General features: G+C 37.3%; 1 protein-coding gene across 1 annotated transcript; it reads right to left on the minus strand.

The window, feature by feature from the left end:
* Positions 1 to 227: 227 nt before the first annotated feature.
* Positions 228 to 21,215, minus strand: zgc:154058 (Transmembrane protein 150A-like). The gene is made up of 8 exons (XM_044137494.1): positions 20,901 to 21,215; positions 20,381 to 20,622; positions 14,537 to 14,584; positions 13,842 to 13,928; positions 12,977 to 13,044; positions 6,838 to 6,965; positions 2,257 to 2,434; positions 228 to 1,746 (listed from the first exon to the last, which is right to left on the minus strand). The coding sequence occupies exons 2-8, from the start codon at positions 20,443 to 20,445 to the stop codon at positions 1,490 to 1,492; spliced, it is 831 nt and encodes a 276-aa protein (XP_043993429.1). The 5' UTR covers positions 20,446 to 20,622; positions 20,901 to 21,215; the 3' UTR covers positions 228 to 1,489.
* Between the last annotated feature and the right edge of the window lie 1,613 nt (positions 21,216 to 22,828).

The raw sequence follows: 22,828 nt of genomic DNA on the forward strand, positions 1-22,828 counted from the left end.
TCTTCGGTTATCTAACTGCATTTTGCTGTAGTTATTTCTTGGCACTCGCATGAATCCTCTCTGTCAATGAGTGATCTTCAGTCTTATTGCCTACGTGGATCAAATATTACAGCCAAGCAGAAGGCAGAAGTGTAGGAAAACCCCTTTTGAGTTGCAGCACCAAATACACACACTTATTTTTTATTTTGTGTAAAAATATAATTTTAGATAAAAAATAAAAATAAAAAAAAAATTCGCCCTTTTTCTCTTCGGCTCAGCAATCCCAGAAAGATGAACCGAATTAGTTGTAATGTTCTGAACTACAAAGACAAAACCAGCAGGTAAACTAAAAAACACATTCTTCTCGTCCTTAACGGGGAATAATAGGAGGCAGCCATTTGTTAGAACCTGAAAACACGTGTTGCATCTCATCACTAAACACAATAAACCAAACGCTCTGGCTTGAATTAGCTTGTATGCATCTGGTAACTAAATACTCTATTTTCTATTCTTCAGTAAATGGTAAAAAATTGAATTATTTTGGGTTGAATATCAATCTAGAGCACGTTTTTTTTTTCTTTTTAAAAAAAAGTTTAAAAAAAATTGATTGGCTTAAAATCGGTTCTTGAATTTAACAATGTAAGGCACTAGATGCATGGTTTCTATACAGAAGTCAATGTATTCTGGGCATGAGTACCAAGCAGACTTTAAAAAAATAGTTTTAGAAACACAGACGAGCAGCTGCATAAGAGGATGGAGCACCAACATGGCATCCCAAAAAGAAAATATTCAAAGTCTATAGAAACTTGGTCAAAGAAAAAAAAACTCAGAAAGAAAATATATTCTGGGTTTTTAAGCTTTGCAATCCACTTATCTTTGGCTTGAGTACAAAAAGGCATTTGGGTATGGAGAAGAAATATTGGTTAAATAAGGTAAAATCTTTTAGAATACCATGATAAAGGATACTAAGAGTGCTGGTTTGTTCTTTCTCCAGGGTTGAGTGAAACACTTTCGTACTTTATCGGTACCATCCACATATTGTCTCTCAGTCTCACCACTGTAATACTGTCAGCTGGGCTGTCCAGCAGCCTCTCCTTCTCTGTATCCGATGAAAGCATCACGGTGGGGATGAAATGGTCCAACGCGGCAAAGTGAAACGGTTTACAGCTGGGCTTGACCAGTACGTTCTCCCTATCTGATTGACAAATAACTCTGCTTCTTCTGGTCCATAGCAACTGGTCTGAGTGAGGGGAAAGCTGGCTGTCACACCTGATCAATGTGCAAAATGCAAATAAGTTCATTGGAGACACAAATCCTGATGCAGACAGAGTAGAAAGTAAGGAGCAGGTATTTACCCGCTCTGCCATGTAACAGCAGCTGCACTGGCCTTTTCTTCTACAGCGTGAAATGAAAGTGTCTCAAGATGCAGAATTCAACTAATCTGACCGTCGGAGTTTGACAGGAACCCAAAAAAAAAAAAAAGAAGAGACAGCAAAGCTTCAGGAAGTGGCTACAGTATGGACATGGTTTCAGGCTGGTGAGGATGAGGCTGTCCTCCCATTCCGACCAGCGTTTCCAGCTTAAGTTCTCTCCCAGCAGGTCCCAGGGAGCCTCCCCGCGCCAGCACCGCCATGGTGTCTCCCGACATGCCGGCGAACTCAAAGGCGAACGTCCCATAAAACAGCATAATGATGATGCAGAACACCCACTCAAAGATGGCTGAGGCGTGCTGCAGGACGAAACTCTCCTGGCAGAAAAACACGCCGCCTGAACAATGTGGTTAAGGAAAAAAATCGAGATCTACAGAACAGAAAGCTTGAAGCAACTTCAGTCAGAATGGAATAAATCCACCTTTAGGTGTCGCTAATGTCATTTTTAAGAGTCACTCTCTACAAGTTTTGCACATTTAGATTCATTGTAAATAGCTACTGTTCAGGCAGGATGGATGGAGACTGGTGTGTAAAGCAATCTTCCAATCTTGTCAAAAATTATCAACCGGATTTAGATCTGGACTTTGATTAGGCCAGTCTAATACATGAATACACTTTAATTTAAACCACTCCATTACCCTGACTCTATGATGAGGACTGTTGTCCTCCGATTTCAATTCTTTTGCCATCATGAACAGATTTTCATCCAGGATTTACCACCATCCACCATCGTATCAATTCTGACCAGAAAAACACATCCATAGTATGATTCTGCGCCCACCATGTTCACATATTACTACTCTGAAGAACTTGTGGGGCGCCATCGAGTCATGGCTTAAAAAGATACTGAGCACCAAACCCACGAAGGCCAGTAGGGTCATGCAGAGACGCAGGTGGGCCACGTAGTACTCCCCCTGGGTCTTGGCCAGTCGGTAGGTCAGCGCCGACTGCAGGCACACAAACAGCATGCTGGAGGGGAATGAGATGCCTGCTCCGACATAGTGGAGAACTTTGGCATTATCCACCTGATGAGAGAGGATAGAGGAGAAGAAAGAAAGGCTTTATTAAAGAAGTCGTAGTATAAAGATAAGCAGCTCATGGAATAAAGTGGGAGAGGGGAATAAAACATGTAGGAGACGCCAGCATTGAGCTGGTCACAAGAGTCATAGTGCACAATACACAAAAGGAGCATGTGACCACGTCTCCCACCGATGGGTACAACATAAATAACTACCGTACATAAATCATAGATATTCTGATCAGAATATCTATGATTTAGATCAATGAGGCCTTATTGAAATTATAAAACCCAGTAATTCAGATGGATTAAGAAGAGTTGCTTTTCCTGGTCCATGCTCAAAGATTAAAGCAGATCTGAAGATACAGTAATTCCAGTGGTTCACTAGAGCAATAGCCTAGAAGTAATGCACTTCTAGTTTCAAAGTCATTGACCTGGCTGGTGCATACTGAACATTCCTGTGAAAAACTACAAATCTGCAAAGTCACAAAGTAAGGTTTTCAGATTAATCCACATCAACTATAAATCTCAGATACACATTCTTTCACATATTTGCCTAAAAAAGAGCTAATTAGACAATCAGATTAGGGAGTTTAATCAGAGGACTTGCTAAAGAATTCACTAATTGAAAATCAATATTTTCTTTAATAGAACGGCATCTATATACTCCATGTATGGTCGGCCACTGTAGGCTAAAGATCTGTTGGGCTACATATTCTTACATAATAAAATTTCACAGATATCCAAACTAAACAGCCTTATGCTTTACATGACTGTGCTGTCTTTACTTAATTATGCAAGTAGATATTATGTAAAAGCTGTGCTAATCAAGCCTTGCTAAGCAGTAAAGACAAATTCATAAAAGCTTTTATACAGTTTTACCAGAGGTGTTGAGGACTGTAGAGAACAATTTATAGTTTCAAATGTTCATAAATGTTCAGTGCTGTAACATGGATGAGAAACACAGTTTCATTATACCTGCCTTCATTTTCTGAGCTAAAAGTTTAACACCAATATGTATTTTTCAAGGAAACTGGTCATACTTCTTCAGCAGCTGGTGTGTTTTCCCATCACATGAAATATAACTCGATAACTAAATAAGATCAGTTGGACAAATACGTTCCTGCAGGCTGACACAGACCGACTGGCAATGCGAGTCTGACTAACTGCATTTTGTGAAGCAGCGATGGGGCGTCTGAAGGTAAACATGTGGGAACAAACCCGACATATCAGCATTTGAGAGCTTTGGATTCCCTTTGTGGAAACAAAGCTAGATGAAAAGAAGTGAAACTCAGACGTTCAAATTAACGACACACCTCATGTCTTGAACGCCTGGGAGTATTATTTCTTCTCTATTCCAAAAAGCTGAATATGTCTGGAGAAACAGTAATCAGGAGGTGCCACCCAGCAGTCTGGTTTCTTATCTTACAACTTTCATAAAGACAAAGTGTTTCTATAAAAAGTTATGTTTCTTTTCCTGATAAATTAGAGCGCCAAACAGGAAAAGCCCCTGTGACCGCGTCACAGATGTGCTGCCAGCATCTTATGTAACAGAAGTGCATCAACCAAAGCAGCGTACATTAGCACGTGCTTCGTCTCTGATACTTTTCACTTTGCTTTGACTCCTCCCATTATTCCAACTCGTCTGTTTTCACCTGAATAATCCTGAGTCTGTCTATACATTTTAGATTTGGGTATATGTTACAACAGAACCCCCATTTGAGGCACTAATTAATCATATTCAGAGCAATGATTGGTTTAAATAAATCGTGGCTGCGTTTGGCTACAGAGGAGCGTTTGCTCCCCACGCCCTCTCTGCCCAACTACTCTGCATCTGGCCCTGCTTGATGATTCATTTCCCCCTGGCTCTTCCCGTAAATTCCTCCCATTTCTGCAGCACCGGGAGTTCACAGGCAAAGCGGGAAGAGGGCGAAGGCAAGCTTTTTTTTTTGCTTTTTTTTCAGTGCACACAAACTGCCACATCTGCAAATCTGTTGCAGTGATACAAAACAATCACAAAGACTTGTCTAAACTTCTTTCTGGTTTCTATGACTTCAAACAAACAGAATCAGAGTCCTCCAGTCATAGACTGTGGGATTTTGCATTATATTTCAAATACAACAGTGATTTGCAAAAGTATTTATTTTCACACCACTTGAAATTTTTCAGATTTTGTCACATTGGAAGCTCAAATTGAAATATATATATATATATATATAGTTTTTGTGATAGACTGGCACACAAGTAGTGGATAACTGACCCGTAGAAAGAAAAAATACATGGTTTTCAATTTTAAAAAATTAAATACGAATGTATATTCAGAGTTAATAATATCTTACTGAAGGACGTCTCTCTGTTATTCCAGATCCATGTGAGCATCTCTCAGATTTGAACACCTCCACACTGAAATATTAACTCACTTTCCTTGGGAATAATGCCCAAACTGGAGAATGTTTGAGCTAAACGTTTGAAGTCAGGTTTCTAATTTGATTTAGGTCTGAAAGTAAGTAAGTAAGGAACTTTCATTGATCTAAACTAGAGCTGCACAATATTAAGAAAACATTTAATTTAATCACTATTGCTGAATCCTGTGACATCAATTAACCCAAAATTTCCTGAAGCTTCTCTTTCTTTTTCTTCATCACAATGTCCAAACCACTCTTGGCAAACTCTACTCTTGAACACTAAAATTGTACAGCAAGTGTGTCTTGTGAAAGTGTATCAAACTAAAGTATTTTTGACTTTCAGAATTTGCAAAAATAGCACCAGAAATACAATAGTTAAGATAATAATAAATGTCAGTGGTTTTAAGAGATTGCAATATTGCACACATGTGATTATTGCTGTGATTTTATGTTTTGTGCATCTCTAACATTAAACGATTCCATTAAAATATTAGATATTTTGGCACCAGTTTTACAAACTAAAGAGACTTTTTCTCATCACATCAGTCACTTCTCTCTTCTTTAACTTATTCACAGGAACAGTCAGCTATTGTGAAGCTGGAGGACAACACCAATGTGGCAGCCAAGCAAAGCACAAAATAGGAGACCAAATGCTTTAATCTCAAACATATCTCTCTTACAAAACACAAAAAATCAATCATTAATGGTTACTGTAAGTCTTTCCCACCAGCAAGGTTATTTTCTTTGCTTTCTGAGGAAGAAAAATATCACCAACAAAGCATTACGTAAACCAGACCTTCTGGAAAATTACTCTCAGCCAAACTGCTAGTTACACAACTCTCACCCTTTAATCTAAATCAAGACATCACTTTGTGATGATTTGATAATTTGCATTAATGTGAACTGAATGTCCCCAGAAATGGAGTCAGCCTACCGAACTATGTGTGTGAACACATTTTATGTCCCCACAATGTGACCAATACAAGTCTGCAAACACACAGAGTCCAGGCTTTCAGCCAGGACTCCAAATATTTAAACATCAAGAAATTCTTTCCCAGAGAGCAGATATCTACATAGAAGGAAATCAGGTTCGCTTCATTTACTTGTAACTTCGACCAAGGCCAACTGAGTGGTCCACACAGCTTTTAACATTTAGTTAGAATGCTGTATTATATTTGCAACAGATGAGCTCAGGGTTTTATGCACACTCATCACTGCTATGAAGGACTTTCATCTCAGGCTTTGAATGACGTCTTTAAACCATTCTTCTTAAGTTGTGTTGATTTCAGTGACTCTGAAAAAGCAGAAATAGCTTCACGTAAAGCTTCACGTTATTAATAACGCGTTAACAATCCGTTATTAATTGAATGGAATTCCATTCAATTCCATATTTCTGCTATAGATCAACTATAACAGGAATATATTAAGAAAATATATAGCAGAAATATATCAACTATATCAACTATCAACTATAGCAGAAATATGTGGACTATGCTCAAATGCTTTGTCTGTTCCAGGAACACAATCAATGTGAATTGATTTTGCCAAGAATTGTGGTCAAATATCCACAATTACGCCAGAAGACAGGGGTGTGAGGCGAAGTTCAATCACAGAGATGACAGAACGCCAGTTTGATGACAAGTCAAGACACACGTTTACCAGACCACAAATTTTGTTTCAGAGTTCCTGTTCATTGTAAAATACAGTGCAAGCTTCAAACAATTAAAAGCAATCAAAAACCTTAAGAAAACTTAAATAGTCTAATTTTTGAACAATTGAATCAGGTAAAGAAGATGTCAACTCAAGGATCGTCACTTTTCTTTGGTGTCTTGTCTGTCAGAATGTAAACCTCATTGTTTCTATGGTTGCCGAAAATATTGCTATGCGGTGTAAAAGATGTAGAAACAAACATAATTCATTTAAAGCTTAAAATTAAAATTACATTCATGCCAAAAGACAGCAGACAGCATCTGACAGCAGTTGTTATAAAGTTTTTGTTTCCTACCTGGAAATTTCCCACCATCATGAGTCCAGCGGCACAGATCCAGCCTGTGGACAGACTCGCCGTGTTGAGAACACAGTTTTGATGCTTCTCAATAACATGGGCATAGCGAAGCAGCACAATCACCACCACTAAAAAAAGAAAGACAAATAAACCCAGATCAATAGGTTACAGTCATTTTTTTCAAGTAAGGTTGGAGGCTTCATAAGTGAAAATTGTATTTTTTTTGTTTATTTTGGCAGAATACAACATACAGTGATTGGATGTAATTTAATGGAAACATGGACTCACACATTCCTCAGCCAAAAAAACACATTAAGTTCTTAAAAAGCCATTTATTTGCCCATAGAGGCCACTCCGAAAAAAAAATAATAATAATCTGGATTAGTTAATAGCGGGAAAATGGGCAAGACACACTTGTGGGGGTGGACGCAAGTCCCTCTGTGGATTATAGGGGAAGTGAAACAAAGAAAAAAAAATACAGTATTTGGGACCGTTGAGAGACGATGTGCTAATGGGTTCCAACTGCGCTCACTGTTGTTCTGACCCCTGCCTGATTCGTCTTTATTCAGTCTTCACTGCTGGTGCTTGATGAAAGCTGACTGCTCACGGTAAAAGCGGGACATTGGAGATGAGTGGACAGAACGAAGCTGAAGGAACAGAAAGAGACAAGGAGGTCCTCATGTCTTGACATTAATCGTATACAACTGTTCCAGACTAAACTGCTGTGGGAACATTGCCACTATCTCTGTGAAAATTCACAAGAGTGTCAAAGGAAAGCATGGTAAAGTAAAAGGCTTTGTCATTGTTTGGTTTTGTTGCAGCTCTGGTGGCTGTGAGTCAGCATCTCAATGACTGGACATATTTCAAAAATGTGTCCACCGTCTTCATCAGTAATATATTTACATAAGTATTTTATGATCATTTTTACCCATTTGAGCAAATCTACGTAAATGTTGGTAGTTATTTAAAATAGAGTAGAAATAGTTTGTCATTTCTTCATGATAAATTCTTCATAATAAATCATAAAAGACATTTGATATGACTTTAGTGATGCTAATAGAGCTTAACCAAAATTATATATATATATATATATATATATATATATATATATATATATATATATATATATATATATATATATATATATATATATATATATATATATATATATATATATATATATATATATATATATATATATATATATATATATATATATATATATATATATATATATAAGAGATATGAACAAGGGAGGACCATAAAAAATTGGCCTTGCGGTTAAGAACAGAACGAATATAAGCAAATGCATCGGTCTTCCTTACTTATCTTTTAGTTTGTGTAAGATATTTACTGTTGTCTCTCTTTAAAAGTAACACGCAGAAGCAGAGGTTTAGTTAGTTTGTCCAGAATAGGGTTTTGATGAGCCAACAGTGTAGTTGACCTTCACCTTTCCTCAGAGGGTCAGGACAGCTTCTTCCTGACAGCTCAACAATGGGAATAATATCAGATAAACACGACATCCCACAACCTCTAACACTGTGCAACCTCACAGCACCTTTTCAGTTCTCACTCTGTTCTCTGAAGTCAGGAAACTCAGGAAGAAAGTCCACTGCTGTTGAAAACACTGTTTACACACCAAACTTACTCGTCCATGTAAAGTCCTTTTAGAACATTTGGGAGTAAAATAATGCATACAACCCCAGAGCAGTCAGAAAAGTCTGCAGAACCTATGCACACTTAAGTGTATGTTTCAGCAAAAATTGAAGTCTAACAAGCCCTCCTCGTCCCCATATAGGGATGATATTTCAGCTCAAGCCCTTGGTTGCAATTTCCACCACAGGAGGCAGAGAAATAAAGCATGCATTGTATTTTTTTAAAAAATCATGTGTGTACATTGGCAGAAAGGTTAAACCTGGAAAGAAAAGGAGAAGAATAGTTCTGAGGCAAAATACGGTTCACAGAGTCCGTGTGATCCTGACCCTGAGCCAATCGCAGCTGGCACAGTCGTCCAAGTAAGTAGATAAATCAATAGGCTAACAAGTTAAGCACTGATTATTTACAATAGGCTGCTGTGGAGCTGCATACCTCACTAACTTAGCCTATTCCTACACAGACATAATGAGTTACTTTACAACTTGTATTAACATAAGTCTATGTACAGACTAAGCCAGTAGTTTATGTAACCAACATAATCTGGAATTTCTGCATCTAATCCAGAAACAGGTACTAATAGGTAGGTAACTGAAGTAACAATTCATTACTATGTAATTTTCAGTGTGGAAGTCCAGTATTTTGATGAGGCTGCAGGTCACATTTTGCATGGAAAGAAGTTTAAATATGCTAGAAACTTATAACATTTGCACATGTTGCGCTCTACCACACTGAAATGTTTCACTGGTTTGAAACAAACAGTCTACATAAGAGCTTCTATTATTTTTCTCATTAAGTCAAAAATATTCACACTGTTTGTTTTGAAACCAAGCATCTGTTAAGAGTTTGCCAGAAAAGAGCAAGAACAAAAAGAATCTTCAAACAAATCAACAAAGCTCAAGTATTAAGAAATTTAAAAGGATGCTTTAAGAAAAAAAAAATATATATAAATATATATATATATATATGTATAAATATATATATATATATATTTTTTTTTTTTTTTCAAGTTAAATACAAGTTGTTTTTCTTTTTGTGGTCAATAACAAATTAGAAGAATGCTTAAAATCGATTTGGTTTTCTTCTCATATTTACTATAATATAAAATCACCAGCTAGGAAAGTATTGGCTTCTTCCTGTGACATCACCACACATATATGGTTGGGTAAGTGTTTTTTTGTTTTGATTTTGTCATCAAGTTTGCAGACAAGCAAAGAAAAAAAAAAAAGCTAAAGTTGTATTTTTTAACCTCACGCTGATCCAAAGTAATCAAAGGTTTTGAAGTGATAAATTTATATATTAATCATCTTTATTGGTTTTGTGGTACAAGCAAGTAAATAACCAGATTTCAATTTCAACTAATTTCTTCTTGCAGACATAAATGTGAAGAAAACAATATCCTGAAGCAATGGACTAGTGCAAAGGACCTACTGTTAAAGGCTGGAAGCTGGTAATACTTTTTCCTTAGGGTTTGGGAACCATCCCTAAGGAAAAGGGATGGTTGTTCTGTGTGGCACATTGTGTCTGTTGTAAAGCTCTAAAATTCAAATAAATAAATAAAAATTGATGAAGACCTGACATGCAAGAACTATCTCTGAGAGTAAAATGTAACATGCAAAGAAAGCAGGAATATATGGACTCTAAAGAAAAATCCTGACCGGTCAGCAGCTTTGAACCAGTGTCCAGTATCGGCTGATCATTTGTCCAATTTATTGTTCAGTGTATTTCTGAAAAACTGAAAATATGTAACAGAAATTTTGAATTACTACTCCCTAAATGAATCCTCATGTGATCTGATCAACAATGCAATTCTAATTATATTTCATATGTATGTTGATTAGACACGTTCGCTGGACATAAGCACCAGCATCCCTCTTGACCCCACTAGGCACAGCAGTGTACAGAAAATTAATGGATGGATGTTGATTAGACAAATAAATGCATTATCAATGAAACTGCTTCTTCATTTTATGACATTTATTAACGAGCTTCACTGAACATAACTACAGTGATGCTTAAAAGAGAGGATATTCAGAGATAATTTCCTCATTATCTTGTTTTATATCATTATAATGATTCAAATAACTGGCATGTAAACTTTAATTACATGCCAGTAAATATGGAGCCTACAAGTTTCATAGAAAATTAGTAGGCTGTAGATATATGTAGAAAGGTAATACTTAGTGATGGAGTGTTACCTGATAGAAGTGATAGAAGGCTCCAAACAAAAAAAGCAAATTCAGCTGATTGGAAATATTTCCAGGCTCCAAGCAGTTTTAGAGCTGCAGCTGTTAAGCTCTGGCCAGGACGTCTGATAAGGAGCAGAGTGCAGGCTAGCTACCTGAGAAGACATCCTGAATTCAACATGTAACAAAATAATTTTTATTAATGTCAGAAAAAATTTACTTACTTATTCAAGATAATATTACGAAATGAGGAATTACACCATAAAACTGTGATTCTAATTCTTATTTTTATTTAGACAAACTGGCAAAATCTTTCTTTCATTAGAGTGAGATAAGGCAAATAATAAGGATATGTGTTCACACAAAGAGCATGATTTGGGGTTTTTAGATTTGATTATTTTTTTTTTTTTTTTTTTTACAGTTGCTGTGCTTAGATGCTGAGAAACAGCACAGCATTTCTAAACTGCTTTTAGAGTATTTACAGTTCATGTGAAACTTTATCAAAAAAGGGAAATTATAAAAGGAACTGATGAAGCTATCTTATCATAGTTTACCATCACCTAAAGGTGGAAGCTTAGGAGACAACACTGAACCTGACGCAGACGCATTATGTAAGAAATAATCGTCATAGTTGTCAATCTTGACTTAAGCAAGATGGGAACTGTCCACATTGAGAAACACCAAATGTGGAGATCATGTTTTTCTCATGTAACCCTGAATAATGAGTCAACATCTTTCTGTTAATAATGACCAAAGTACAATTAGCCAGAACTCATTCAAGATCTCTAAGTTATGCAGTGATGAGCACTGGCCCAATAAACTGAACAAACATGTAGGTCTTTCTCTGCTGCCTGTGCAGACTTCACACCAACATGCAACAGTCTGGTCCCTTCTGTCTGGCAAAGTGCACATTTTATACAGTCTCTGTCTAAACAGACAAAGAAGCCTATAACTACAATCTGCATCTAAACAAGAAAGAAGTAAACCGTTTTACTACAGTCCAGAGGCAACCAGTCAGAAATGAACGATGCTAGAGGCATAGGTACATAAAAAAAAAGCTCTTTATACCAAGGTTTTTATACCAACGTGTGTGCGAACACACACTCATACACAGTCAGTCCACAGCTGGGAAACATTAACCAAATCAGGGGAGTCAGAACCACCAGCGAGCACCGGGCAACAGCACGTGTAGACTAACAGAAGACATGCAGAGCAGCACATGAGAGCTCTGTCTCTTCTGTTATATCACGTCTGTTTTCCTTGTGTCTCCTGGAATACACACTATCCCTTCTGGATGTGGACAAGTGTATATTTCTCCATTACAAATAAACTAAAACATGCTTTCATTTCTGCTTTGTTCAGATTCACAATGGTCGCTAGCTGTGTATCTCCTCATATTCTAGATAGATGTGCTGACAATGTAATTTTATGCAAGTTTCTATAATAATGTCATCATGAAAACCAAGAAACGTAGCAGAGAAATTTTGAAAAAAAAGTGGTGAAGAACTTTAAAGCTGGGCCAGGCTATAAAACTATATGCTAAGCTATAAGAATTTTCCACAGCGTTGCTAAATTAGGAGTCTGAAAACGTAAACATGCCAAAGCATATTTTTGCAACAAAACCTCCCAAGACATTATCTTCCACCTAAACCTACAGGCTGGGAAAAACAACTTAGGTGCTATAACCTATTATTTATTCACCCCACCAATTTGCTGTTTGTGGTTGAGTTAACTAAAAGTCATGCAAGGAACACAGCAAGATGGCGAGATGTTGAGAAGGTTTTGTAGATGTTTTGGTCTGATGAGAGGACAGTTGGTCTGTTTGGTTCTCATAGAAATCAATGGAAATAAACTACAACAACATTTTACATTAAAAACATCAATATGGTAAAACAAGGTGATGGAAGAATCATGCTCGTCAGATCAAAGCATATTGGACCGGCCCAGTCACAGTGCAGACTTGTCAAAACTTGTAAATGGATGGTAACAGACACAGTTCTTCCAACCTGACTGAGTTTCAGCTTTTTTGCAAAGAAGAGAGGGCAAAACTCTTACTGTACAGACATATTTTCACATAGGAAAAACTGAAAGCCATGTATGGTTTTCCTTTCAATTCCCAAACATAAATTACTTGTTTGCTGTTGTTGTTTGTCACATAAAATCTAAATAAAATACATTTAACTTGTTATTGTACCATGACAAAATGTGTAAAAGTTTGGGGAGTTTCAGACCTTAGCAAAGCACTGTTGGTTTGGTGGTTCACAACAAGGAGGATGGAAATGTGTGTTGTTATTCCTTACCCATGAAGGATCCGGTGCTGCAGATTAGGCTGAAAAAGCAGCTCTCTGGTGGAAGAGTCCCACATTTACTGCAAGAAAAAGTGCATAAAATAATTCAGAGAATTACTTTGAATCAGTATATCCACACTCTGCAGCAACAGCGTCACCATTTACACCATTCTGTGAAATAAAATGTGCTGCTAAGGGGCATTCGTGCTTGTTGACAGTCAGAGTGAAGCTTGATCCCTCACATCCCGTAGTGAAGTGTTTGGCTTCTCACCCACTGCATACCTCGACTCTTTCCTAGGAATGGGAAGTGTCTGAGCGACTGGGAAGCCAGGAGACACTCATGTCTGTTCCTGTAGATGTTCGTGCTGCATTAAGCCACTCACATGTTCTTCTGGAACGTACAATTTAGTATGATCACGGAGCAAAAAGTCCCCTTCCTAACCCCTCAGCACTAGTTCGATTTTTTTACATAAAAAATTGTTTGGTGAGTTCATACTGCCCACTTTGAGGCATTACATTTCAAATAAAGATTGTTTACCTGACTGTTGTAGTTAAATCTCTAGAGCCTAGCAGTTAAACAGGAACAGGAGTGACTTGATTTCCTCCCTAAAAAAGCAAGTTTTGCATGCATGCCTGTTTACATAGCTTAAGTGTTCCTCTGAAGTGCCACAGTGGCAGGCAGGATATTTCAGCCGTGAGTTATTTTCAGAACGCTCACAGGACAACGGTCTCTCAATCGTTTTTCTTTTTTTATAAACAGTGTGCAGACAGGAGCCGAGCGAGACAATGGGACCGTGTTCCTGTTTTTAATCACCAGAACCAAAAGAGACATGGGAGCCGCAGGGGTCCCCCTGCACATGGTAGAAGTCTCGCTCACCTGATGAGAGGTACATTATCTAACGTGCAGCAAAACGACGGACCGCTCTGCAAATGCAGGTCCTCTTCACAGGACTGGTTGTACAACCTGCAACAGAAAACATTCAACATTCATTAAAATCAATGCTCTTTGGATATCACTCGTGTCAAGAATGGAACAATGATGAATGAAGCGATTTATGCCATGCGCATGTGGGTCCCAAATAGATCCGGCTCACACTCAATGGGCACCAAGTGGGCCTGGCTTCATAATAATGTGGCCCACCTGTGTTGACTACATTAAAGTCAAGGTAAAACCATGTGGGGCACCTTAAGCAGAGTCCGCAGGGGGTAGAAAGACAACTGGATCAAATTTCTTAAAACATCTCGGGCTCACATGGGTCACACTTCTTAACTTTTGTCGTTCTGCGTCAAACTTGTACAACCAACTTTAACCCATGAACGGTTCTTTATGGGGTCAAATTTTCAGCCCATTTCCAATTCCTGAGGCCATCAAATGTAAATAATGGCTGAGATGAGTTAATCTGTCAAATTTCAGCAGCAGAGATAATTGCCTTTTTTATTTAGATGAAAGCAAATAGATCAAAATATATACATTTGTTTAAAATTCCTCAACAAAAAAAGACAATGTTGTTTCTCAAGGTGGGGATCAACAGAATTATGATGAAGCAAAACAGGACAGAAGAAGCAGCATACCAGTTATCCACAGGACAGACATGCTGGTTGTAGAGGGCCATAGCATACCTGAAACAGACACAGCATGATTAACCAGAATGGGAGGAAGATAATTCATAATGTGATCAGTTGCACTGCCATCCAAAAAGGTTCATTTCTAAGGGATTGAGTAAACAAAATGATAAAAAGACACAGAAACTGAAACACGTACCGACACAAATGACAAAAGCTTCTACTGACATATTTAGCATTGATCCTGAAGAAAGTGACATGAAATGGACAAACTAGGTAGTGTGTAGACATAACATCAGCTAAAGAACATCAAAGCTTGACCAAAAAAATACACTTTTACTTTCTGGGGGCCAGAAAACAACATTATAAACATTTTATTGGCCATTTCTGAAACTAAGCTTAGGCCTTTTAATTTCTGATATTTGCTTTAAATTAGTTGCTTTTTCCCTAATGCTGATTTTGTTTTACATCAGTACCTAAAAGGACACACAAAATAGAATAAAGTTCTGTCATTCTGACTGTCCCGACTGTCATCGGGACAGTCAATGACCCGATGACAATAATTGTCATCGGGTCAGCCTGTGAGACCAGCCGACCCAACATTCAATAATCTCTTATCATTATCCGGAACTAAAACGTTCAAGGAGTGAAAATACAGGTTATTTTCAGGAAAACTGAATTGATTAACAGTCATTATCAGTTCTGTTGTTAGTTTTTGACAGGTCACTGACCAGCTTCATCCACTGAGGGTTCAATGACTGCAGGTTCAAAAATTAGAAGCTACATTTTAAACTAAACTTTCTAGAATTAGTTTATAAGGTTTTACACATAAATGAATCAAGTGCATTCTGCAGTGATCATTGATAGCTCATTTAAAGTAAGTTCATGACATGTTTATCATAAAACAGAACAATTTGGACCCTGACATTGAAACAATAAACATATATTCACCGGCCGCTTTATGAGGCGCACCCGCTCAACTGCTTGCTTCAGCAAATAGATTAAGCAAGATAATCTAATTTCAGGAATCCAATTCAGTGAGGCATCTAAACAGGGTAAAGATGACTTGCAGAAGTTCAGTGCCAGAATCACAATGAGGTAGAAAGTGAAACATAAGTGACTTTGGAAAAGGAAGTGATTCAGATTTACACAGAACAGTCAGGGAAAAAGAAAATAGACAAAGGCCAGTTTGATAATATAGAAAGGCATCCATGATTCACAACCAGATATGCAGTCAACGAATCTGCAGCAACTTTTGACCAAAATCTTATCATGTTAAATCCATCCAGGTAGGTGCTAAAGCAGCTCTGAACACAAATAGGACAAACCAATAGCAAGGTGTACCTAATAAAGTGGCCAATGGAGTGTAAATGTCAAGCTTACTCATATCATTATCAACAATTTGTTTTTACTTTAAATAAAACCAATAACTGAAACTTTTTTTTTTTTTACTATATCTGAACACCTATGAATACAATGATCCAGATCATGTTCAACACAGAAGTTAACGGCACCTTGAGATAAAAGTTTTCTCTGAGGTTTCATGTCCCACCATAGAATATTTTGCCAGCACAAAAACACACAGACGCCCACACACACACACACACACACACACACAGCTGTTCTGTCTGTGCATGTCCAACCCTTACGAAACAGCAAATGAAGAAAGATCTACACGTCTGCATAACAGATAAGGGGAATTACATATCAAAAGGAGCGGTGGGAAAGTATGAGATGATTACGTTCCCCTAAACCACGTGACTCAACTCCAGCTAGAACAGCCATATCCATCTATAGTCGATCAGTTCGTCTTTTTTCTACAACGGGCCTCCCAGGAGGGGGAAAACGGACAAACGGGAAGGAAATGTAACTGTCAGTTTGTCATATTACACACTTCTCATTCACGCACACCGACATGCAGGGTTAAAAATGGTGGGCTATTCTGAGATGGTGAACATCTGTCCTGATTTGTGAACGCAGACGTAGTTCAGCAAGAGTTTAAGCACCAATTAGGAATGTTTTCAGCGGTTGATAGTATCATGTTCATGAAGCCGTTTTTTTTAAAAGGACAGAGACAGTATGTCGCAAACATGCACTCAATATAGGCCGAAATGGCCATGTGAAAAACATTCCTGGGTTAAAATAATTCTGCAACCTAAAAATCACAGTTTAAATTTGAGTTTGTTACTATCATCAGCTTCAATCTAGTTTACTGAAATAAAGAACATTTACAGCCAGCAGACTCACTTGCAACTTATATCCAAAACTGCATGTATGCACTTCTCAAAAAAGGCAAATACTGACAGTGATTCTAGTATTTTTATTCAAGACAAAAAGGAGAAATAGTACAAGAATTCAAATATTGTACTATTTTAGATGCACAAATCTTTAGCATCAGAGATGGCCAAGTTATTTAATGCCATGATTATACCCAATATGGCATACTGTATAAGAAGCTGGTAAAAAAACAAAACAAAACAAAAAAAACAATTTTAAAACCAATTGAGACAGTTTAGAAACAGGCATCAAAAGTGAGTGACCGTCTATCATTCAGGAAACCCTCTCATGGCCACGCTACTTTCTCTTAACGTCCATTTCAGGAATGCAGTTCTGAATAACATCACACAGGAACTCCCACACTTCTCTCCGAAAACATCTTAAAAACTGGTTCCTGGAAAGCTAAAAATGTCAACAGGACTATATTTAAACATGTATTTTAAAGTTTTGTCTTTTACACACTCAACTTAGTAGTATTGTATTTGCCTGGTCTTTTTCTTGCTTGCGTGTCTTTTAGCACCAACAGGCCTATGGAACTAGAGAGACTAGCTTTAATGGGGGAAATTCCCCCAAACTATAATCTCATATTTATGTGTAATTCATCAGCAGCATTTTTGTTCCATTTCTAAAAATAAACTGAGCTGAACAAGCCGGTGTAAGAGATTTCCCATTGTTGTTTACCTGGCTTACATTCACAAATATGAAGAGGCAGTAGATGTGATATGGAAAAGACACAATGCAAGTTAGCCAGCTGAAAATAAACTGTGTGAATTAGCACACATTATGACACTTTAGCCAGACATTATGAAATAAACAGACACAAAAGTAGTAGTGTAGTCGTGTTTAACATCATCCTTCTTCCCATCCACTTTGACCAGCTTCTATGTCACTGCTAAAGAAAAGCTTCTTCTTAAACTTCCAGAAGGATTTTTACACTGCATGACTAAATGTTGCCTTGTCAATAGATTTGGCCAATTGGCTACTTCTCTAATAAATGTTTTCACTGCCCAATCTTTCAGCTTATGTGGACAATTATATGTTGCAACATATGATTTTACTTGCAGTTGTGACATAAATGATAAATGGCCTGTACTTGTCCAGAGAACCCCAAAGCGCTTCACTCTATATTAAGTCATTCACACATTCACAGACCAATTTACTCTTTCCGTTTCCATTCAACAAGTCTGTAGTTACAACACAACAAAATGTGTGTTAATACTTCTCCACTTCACTACAAATTTGTGGTAGGATGTTGATGTCAGAAACAATTATATCCTCTGTAAATAAAAATGGGGAGTACCTCCAATGTCTAACAAATATACATAATCACATAGCTCTACAAGCCAAAAGTCATTGAATGTTTTTGTTTTCTTTCAAAAGAGAATATTATTCAGCTTTGAAAGCTAAAATAGGATCTCTGCAGCTCTAAAAGAAATCTAAATAGAGTCTGTTTTAAGTGTTTGAAATAAACCAGAGCATTATGTGTTTGGAGGAGGCTAAGTAATAGTAGGTTTGTTTATATAATTAGCCCTCTATCAAAGCACAGCACAGCTGTATGCTATAATTGCATGCCTGTGAGTAACATAAAAAAGTTGCTTTTTTTTCCCTAAGTCAGGACTAAACTAGGAACATGAGCAAACTTCTGTGGAAAATCTGGTTTGTGCAGCGAAAATTCCCAATAGCAGGAAAAGGGTGTGAGGAATACACAATGGGTGTACTTATGGGGGCTTCACTAAAAGCCAAACTAGATGTAACAAGACTCTTTTAAAATTAAAGCAAACTATGTCCTGATAAACAATTGCAAAAAAAAGCCTTTGGGTACACTGAAGTCATGCTGCCATTTTAAACTAACCCATAAAAGGTCAACAGAGGAAGCTTAGTCAATTGTTTCTGGTGGGCAAAAGCAGACACAGAAGTTTTATACTCTCTGCGTGGTGACTAGATGCTGAGAAAACTGCCCAGACTCTATTAAACTATTTTCTAGAATGTACCTCACAAAGAATCAGGGAGTTATGCAACATTTTACATCTTTCAACATTCCACTACTCTGGAAAAAGCCTGGAGACTTGACTTAGAAACAAGGCACACTTGTTGAGTTAATGGAAAAGTTTGGACAAACAATCCATGACTGGGTTGGCAGTAGCGTTTACTGTGAGTCAGTTTTCTGCCCGAAAAACAAAAGAAAAAGCTGCTGATTATTACCTGCATCTTTTTAAAGCTCTCTTGATGCAACCATATTTTTTCAGATGCACACTCCTGATTGGACAAACAGCTGCATTCACAAACGTAAACAACCGTGCATAGACTCAGCTTTGGGCTGCAATCAGGCCGCTCATCACCGATGCAACACAGAGCTTGGCTACAGGACAACAAAAACCCAGAGTTGCACCATCTGTCTCCTTCTCTCCTTGGAGGTTTACATTCCTCCTCACAATCAAATGACAGGCCCAAGAGAAGAGATGCCAGCCGGAGTATAATCAGGAGGCATGCTCATTCTTTATCCCCTTTCAGTTGCACTTCTGCTCAGACACTGTACTAAAGATTAATAAGCTGTGCAGCAAAGCTTCATGTTGGACTTTATAAGAGAGGTGAAAATTCCAGAATCTTCGTGGAGAGACTTAATCCACGTGCAATTGCCATGGCTGCGAGGAATTCAGGGTAAATATGCAGAGTGGCTCTGCTTAAAGAAACATGTCTTTGTTTGGCATTTACAACACATTTATCTTTTGTTTTGTTTTTTTATGCATTTTGGATTAATACGGGCGTGTTAATGGTATTTAGGTATCCCAAGATTGTAAAAAGTTCCGGTTTCAAACCTGCAAAAATTGTCCCGTCATGTTGTTCCCACAGAACATAAAGTCATTTTAAAGCGAGGACAAGGAAAGCGTCAAAATGCCCAAAGATTTCTTCTCCTGATTTCTTCTCTGTGATTAGAGCCATAGAGCAGAAAAGTAACACCTCTATCCATATGTTGCTGCACACTGGCAGTAAGCTGGCTGAAAGAAGGATAGCATAGCTTTCCCTACCCGTTTTAAAATTACAGTTGGCAAATTAACCATTCATTTAATTTTTTTATTTGCAGCTGTAGCTGAGTCAATGGCAAAAACGGCTTTGAGACCGGGGGTACCAGTGGAGTGATTTTGATATATATATATATATATATATATATATATATCAATATCATAAAAGACCAAATAGCATTTCAAAACAGACTTTTATCAGCTCACACAACTTTGCAAATTGTGCCAAACACAACTGACATTTAATAGTTTGGCAAACTTGAAACTTGATATATTTCATTTCTCAAACTGTTCCCTAACTCAAAAAATATTTATTCTTAATTCTTAAAAAGAAAACAACAAAAAAACAACAACATACAAGCAAAGAACATCATATAAGATGTTTTGTTGAGATTTACAGTTCAGAGGGCTACTTAAAGCACTTTATTAGGTCTCTTACTGAAGTTTGCGATAATGCTAGAAAAGAGACATAAATTGTTGTTGGTATTTTGGCTACCCTTCCAAAAACAAACCCATACAAAGCCTGTAGTACAATATAAGAAAATTTTAAACTTACACAACCCATATCCCAGTGATGCTCAGTACTGGGAGACTGACAGGCAGTATCATCCACAGAGACATTTTGGACCACCTTGAAAAATCCCTTTCCTCTCCGTCCTCTTCGACCAGCCCAGGAATATCCTCTCAAGTAGCAGACAAACATTTACCTCCAGGTGACTGGGCTCTGCATGATCACAGACTGATTCATTTTCCCAAAGATGGAGGTTGGCAGATGGGACAGATGTGTCCTTTTTTTAGCTGGTGAATGAGACAGAGAAAGGGGGCAGGCAGTGAGTTAGATCAGGATTATTTAGGTACTTATCACGCACTAATCAGCAATACAAATTAAACTAATCTTCTTTGTTGGGTGAAATGTGATTCAATCACGCGTAAAAATCGATCAGTTTGTGAAACTATGATGTGACATTCTTTATCAGATTTTTTAATTTCTTTTTTCTTCAACAAAATGGTAAATAATTAGGTATGTGCATTTTTCTTTAATCAATCACAGCAAAACTATGCGGCTGATTGCTCACCTTCAGCCTCCGAGGACCAGCGAGTTTTGCAGGAGGTTTTGTGGAAACTGAGACCGTCGACGTGTCCTCCTTGTGCTCTTCAAAAAAAACTGCCAAAAGATGCCGCGTTACTTTAAAAAATCTCTTTGCTTCGTGTGTTTCTCCAGAGCAGAAGTTGACCGTTTCGCTTTGAAGTGCGTGGCGTACAGCTCGCGCTCACAAAAATGCTGCCACGAGACCCGAAGACACCCCAGAAGATCCAGCTGTTTGACTCCGCCCACCTAAAAGAGTTGGCGTGGCCCGAGGCGCTGGTGGTTAAAGACTTCATTCCACCGTAACAAAGACTACTCTACCAATCATTTTCTATACTGGATACAATGAACCGCAAACAAATCTGCAGTGTAGTGTTAAAGAAAGAAATAGTAGCAAAATTCTTACTCGCCAAAGGTGTATCAGTTTGAGACTTTCGCATATACGCGAAAGTCTCAAATTGATCAAACAAGAACAATTGTTGGAAATATGAAAATTTATGCTCAGAAAAAGTTTCTTCTTTTATTAGCGAAAGAAAGAGGTGAAACGTTTAAAAATATAATTTTCGAAGCCATTTTGTTGAACATTGAGCTAATATTGCCCCCTGCTGTACATAACGACACGCATATGGAAAGTCTCTGTGAGGAATAAAAAGTATAATTTCAACAAGATTCAAGACGGAGCCTGGAAGTTAAATGCGGCCAATCCACCATCCACCATCACCATGGTGTTCTTTTGTTTGTTTTTTACAAATGAAAAACTAATAGCAATTATTTGTGTTCACCCCGTCTACTCTGATATTTCATGGATGTTCCATTATCTGTGGTTCTTATTTTGGGTGTTTTTTATTCTTCCTTTTAGCAAAATGAGATCACTGATATGAAGAATTCTTATTTGATGAAATGTTATCCATCAAATTGTTTATTATTTAGTGTTCAGAATTGTGGTGCTTTATTTGACTAGATTTCAAAATGCCTACCATGCATTGTGAAATGTGTGTAAGAAGCAATTTTGTGGCATCTATTTAGATGAATTTTCAAACCAGCAATAATTCAGAGATGGCTGAATTATTGGATGCAATGTCAGCTTGAAATGTAACAATCCACTGAGGGATCTGGCTGTTTTTTTTTTTTTCTCTTTTTTTTTGCATGCAAAGCAAATAACCAAGATATAATCCCTCAGGGTGTTTTTTTTTTTTTTTTTTTGCAGGGCGTCAACGTTCAACACAGGTTAACACTGGTTCTAAACAAGCCTCAGACTTTATCACATACCAGATTGCAATAATGGTGTACTATTATTGGCTCTGTGAAAAATTTCTTTCTCCAAATGAAGCTTAACCGGACTAAAAAAGGTACATTTCAAACAGATAAGTAGACTACATCTCAGTTATTCCCAGAATGTATTCAATTTATTAAGGTTGATTTGCAAATTCCCAGTGATACATTTTGTGAGGAGGATGAATATTGAATGTAAATATTGAGGCAACAATTCAAAACACCAGTCAGATGGTAAAGCTCAGGAACAAATCAGTCATCCAAATGGAAAATTACTTCAACCATACAGCCTAATTTGCTCTGTTTTGTTGTTCTGTTTTGTTTTGAGGTTTTTTTAGACAACAAAGTTAATGTTTTGAAGGAGTCATCACAAAATCTTAAAATTTGTGAGCACAGTTGAAAAGATATGTGTGATTATTTTCTCAAAACTTAATTCAAACACATCAATTCTTAGAAGAAAAGGGCCAAAATTGGGAACCTTGTGAGATGATACTCAGATTGCTGACCATACACTAGAAAAGGCAATTCCACTAATATTAAGGAACTACCGTATATGTAAACTTCCAAATTTTAAGAAAATTACTAAGAATTTTTTTTTTTTTTTTTTGAAAAATGTTTCTTCATTTTTTGGCCTTTTGCAAATAT

This window comes from Gambusia affinis, linkage group LG13, assembly GCF_019740435.1.
Source record: "Gambusia affinis linkage group LG13, SWU_Gaff_1.0, whole genome shotgun sequence".
Classification (NCBI taxonomy): domain Eukaryota; kingdom Metazoa; phylum Chordata; class Actinopteri; order Cyprinodontiformes; family Poeciliidae; genus Gambusia; species Gambusia affinis.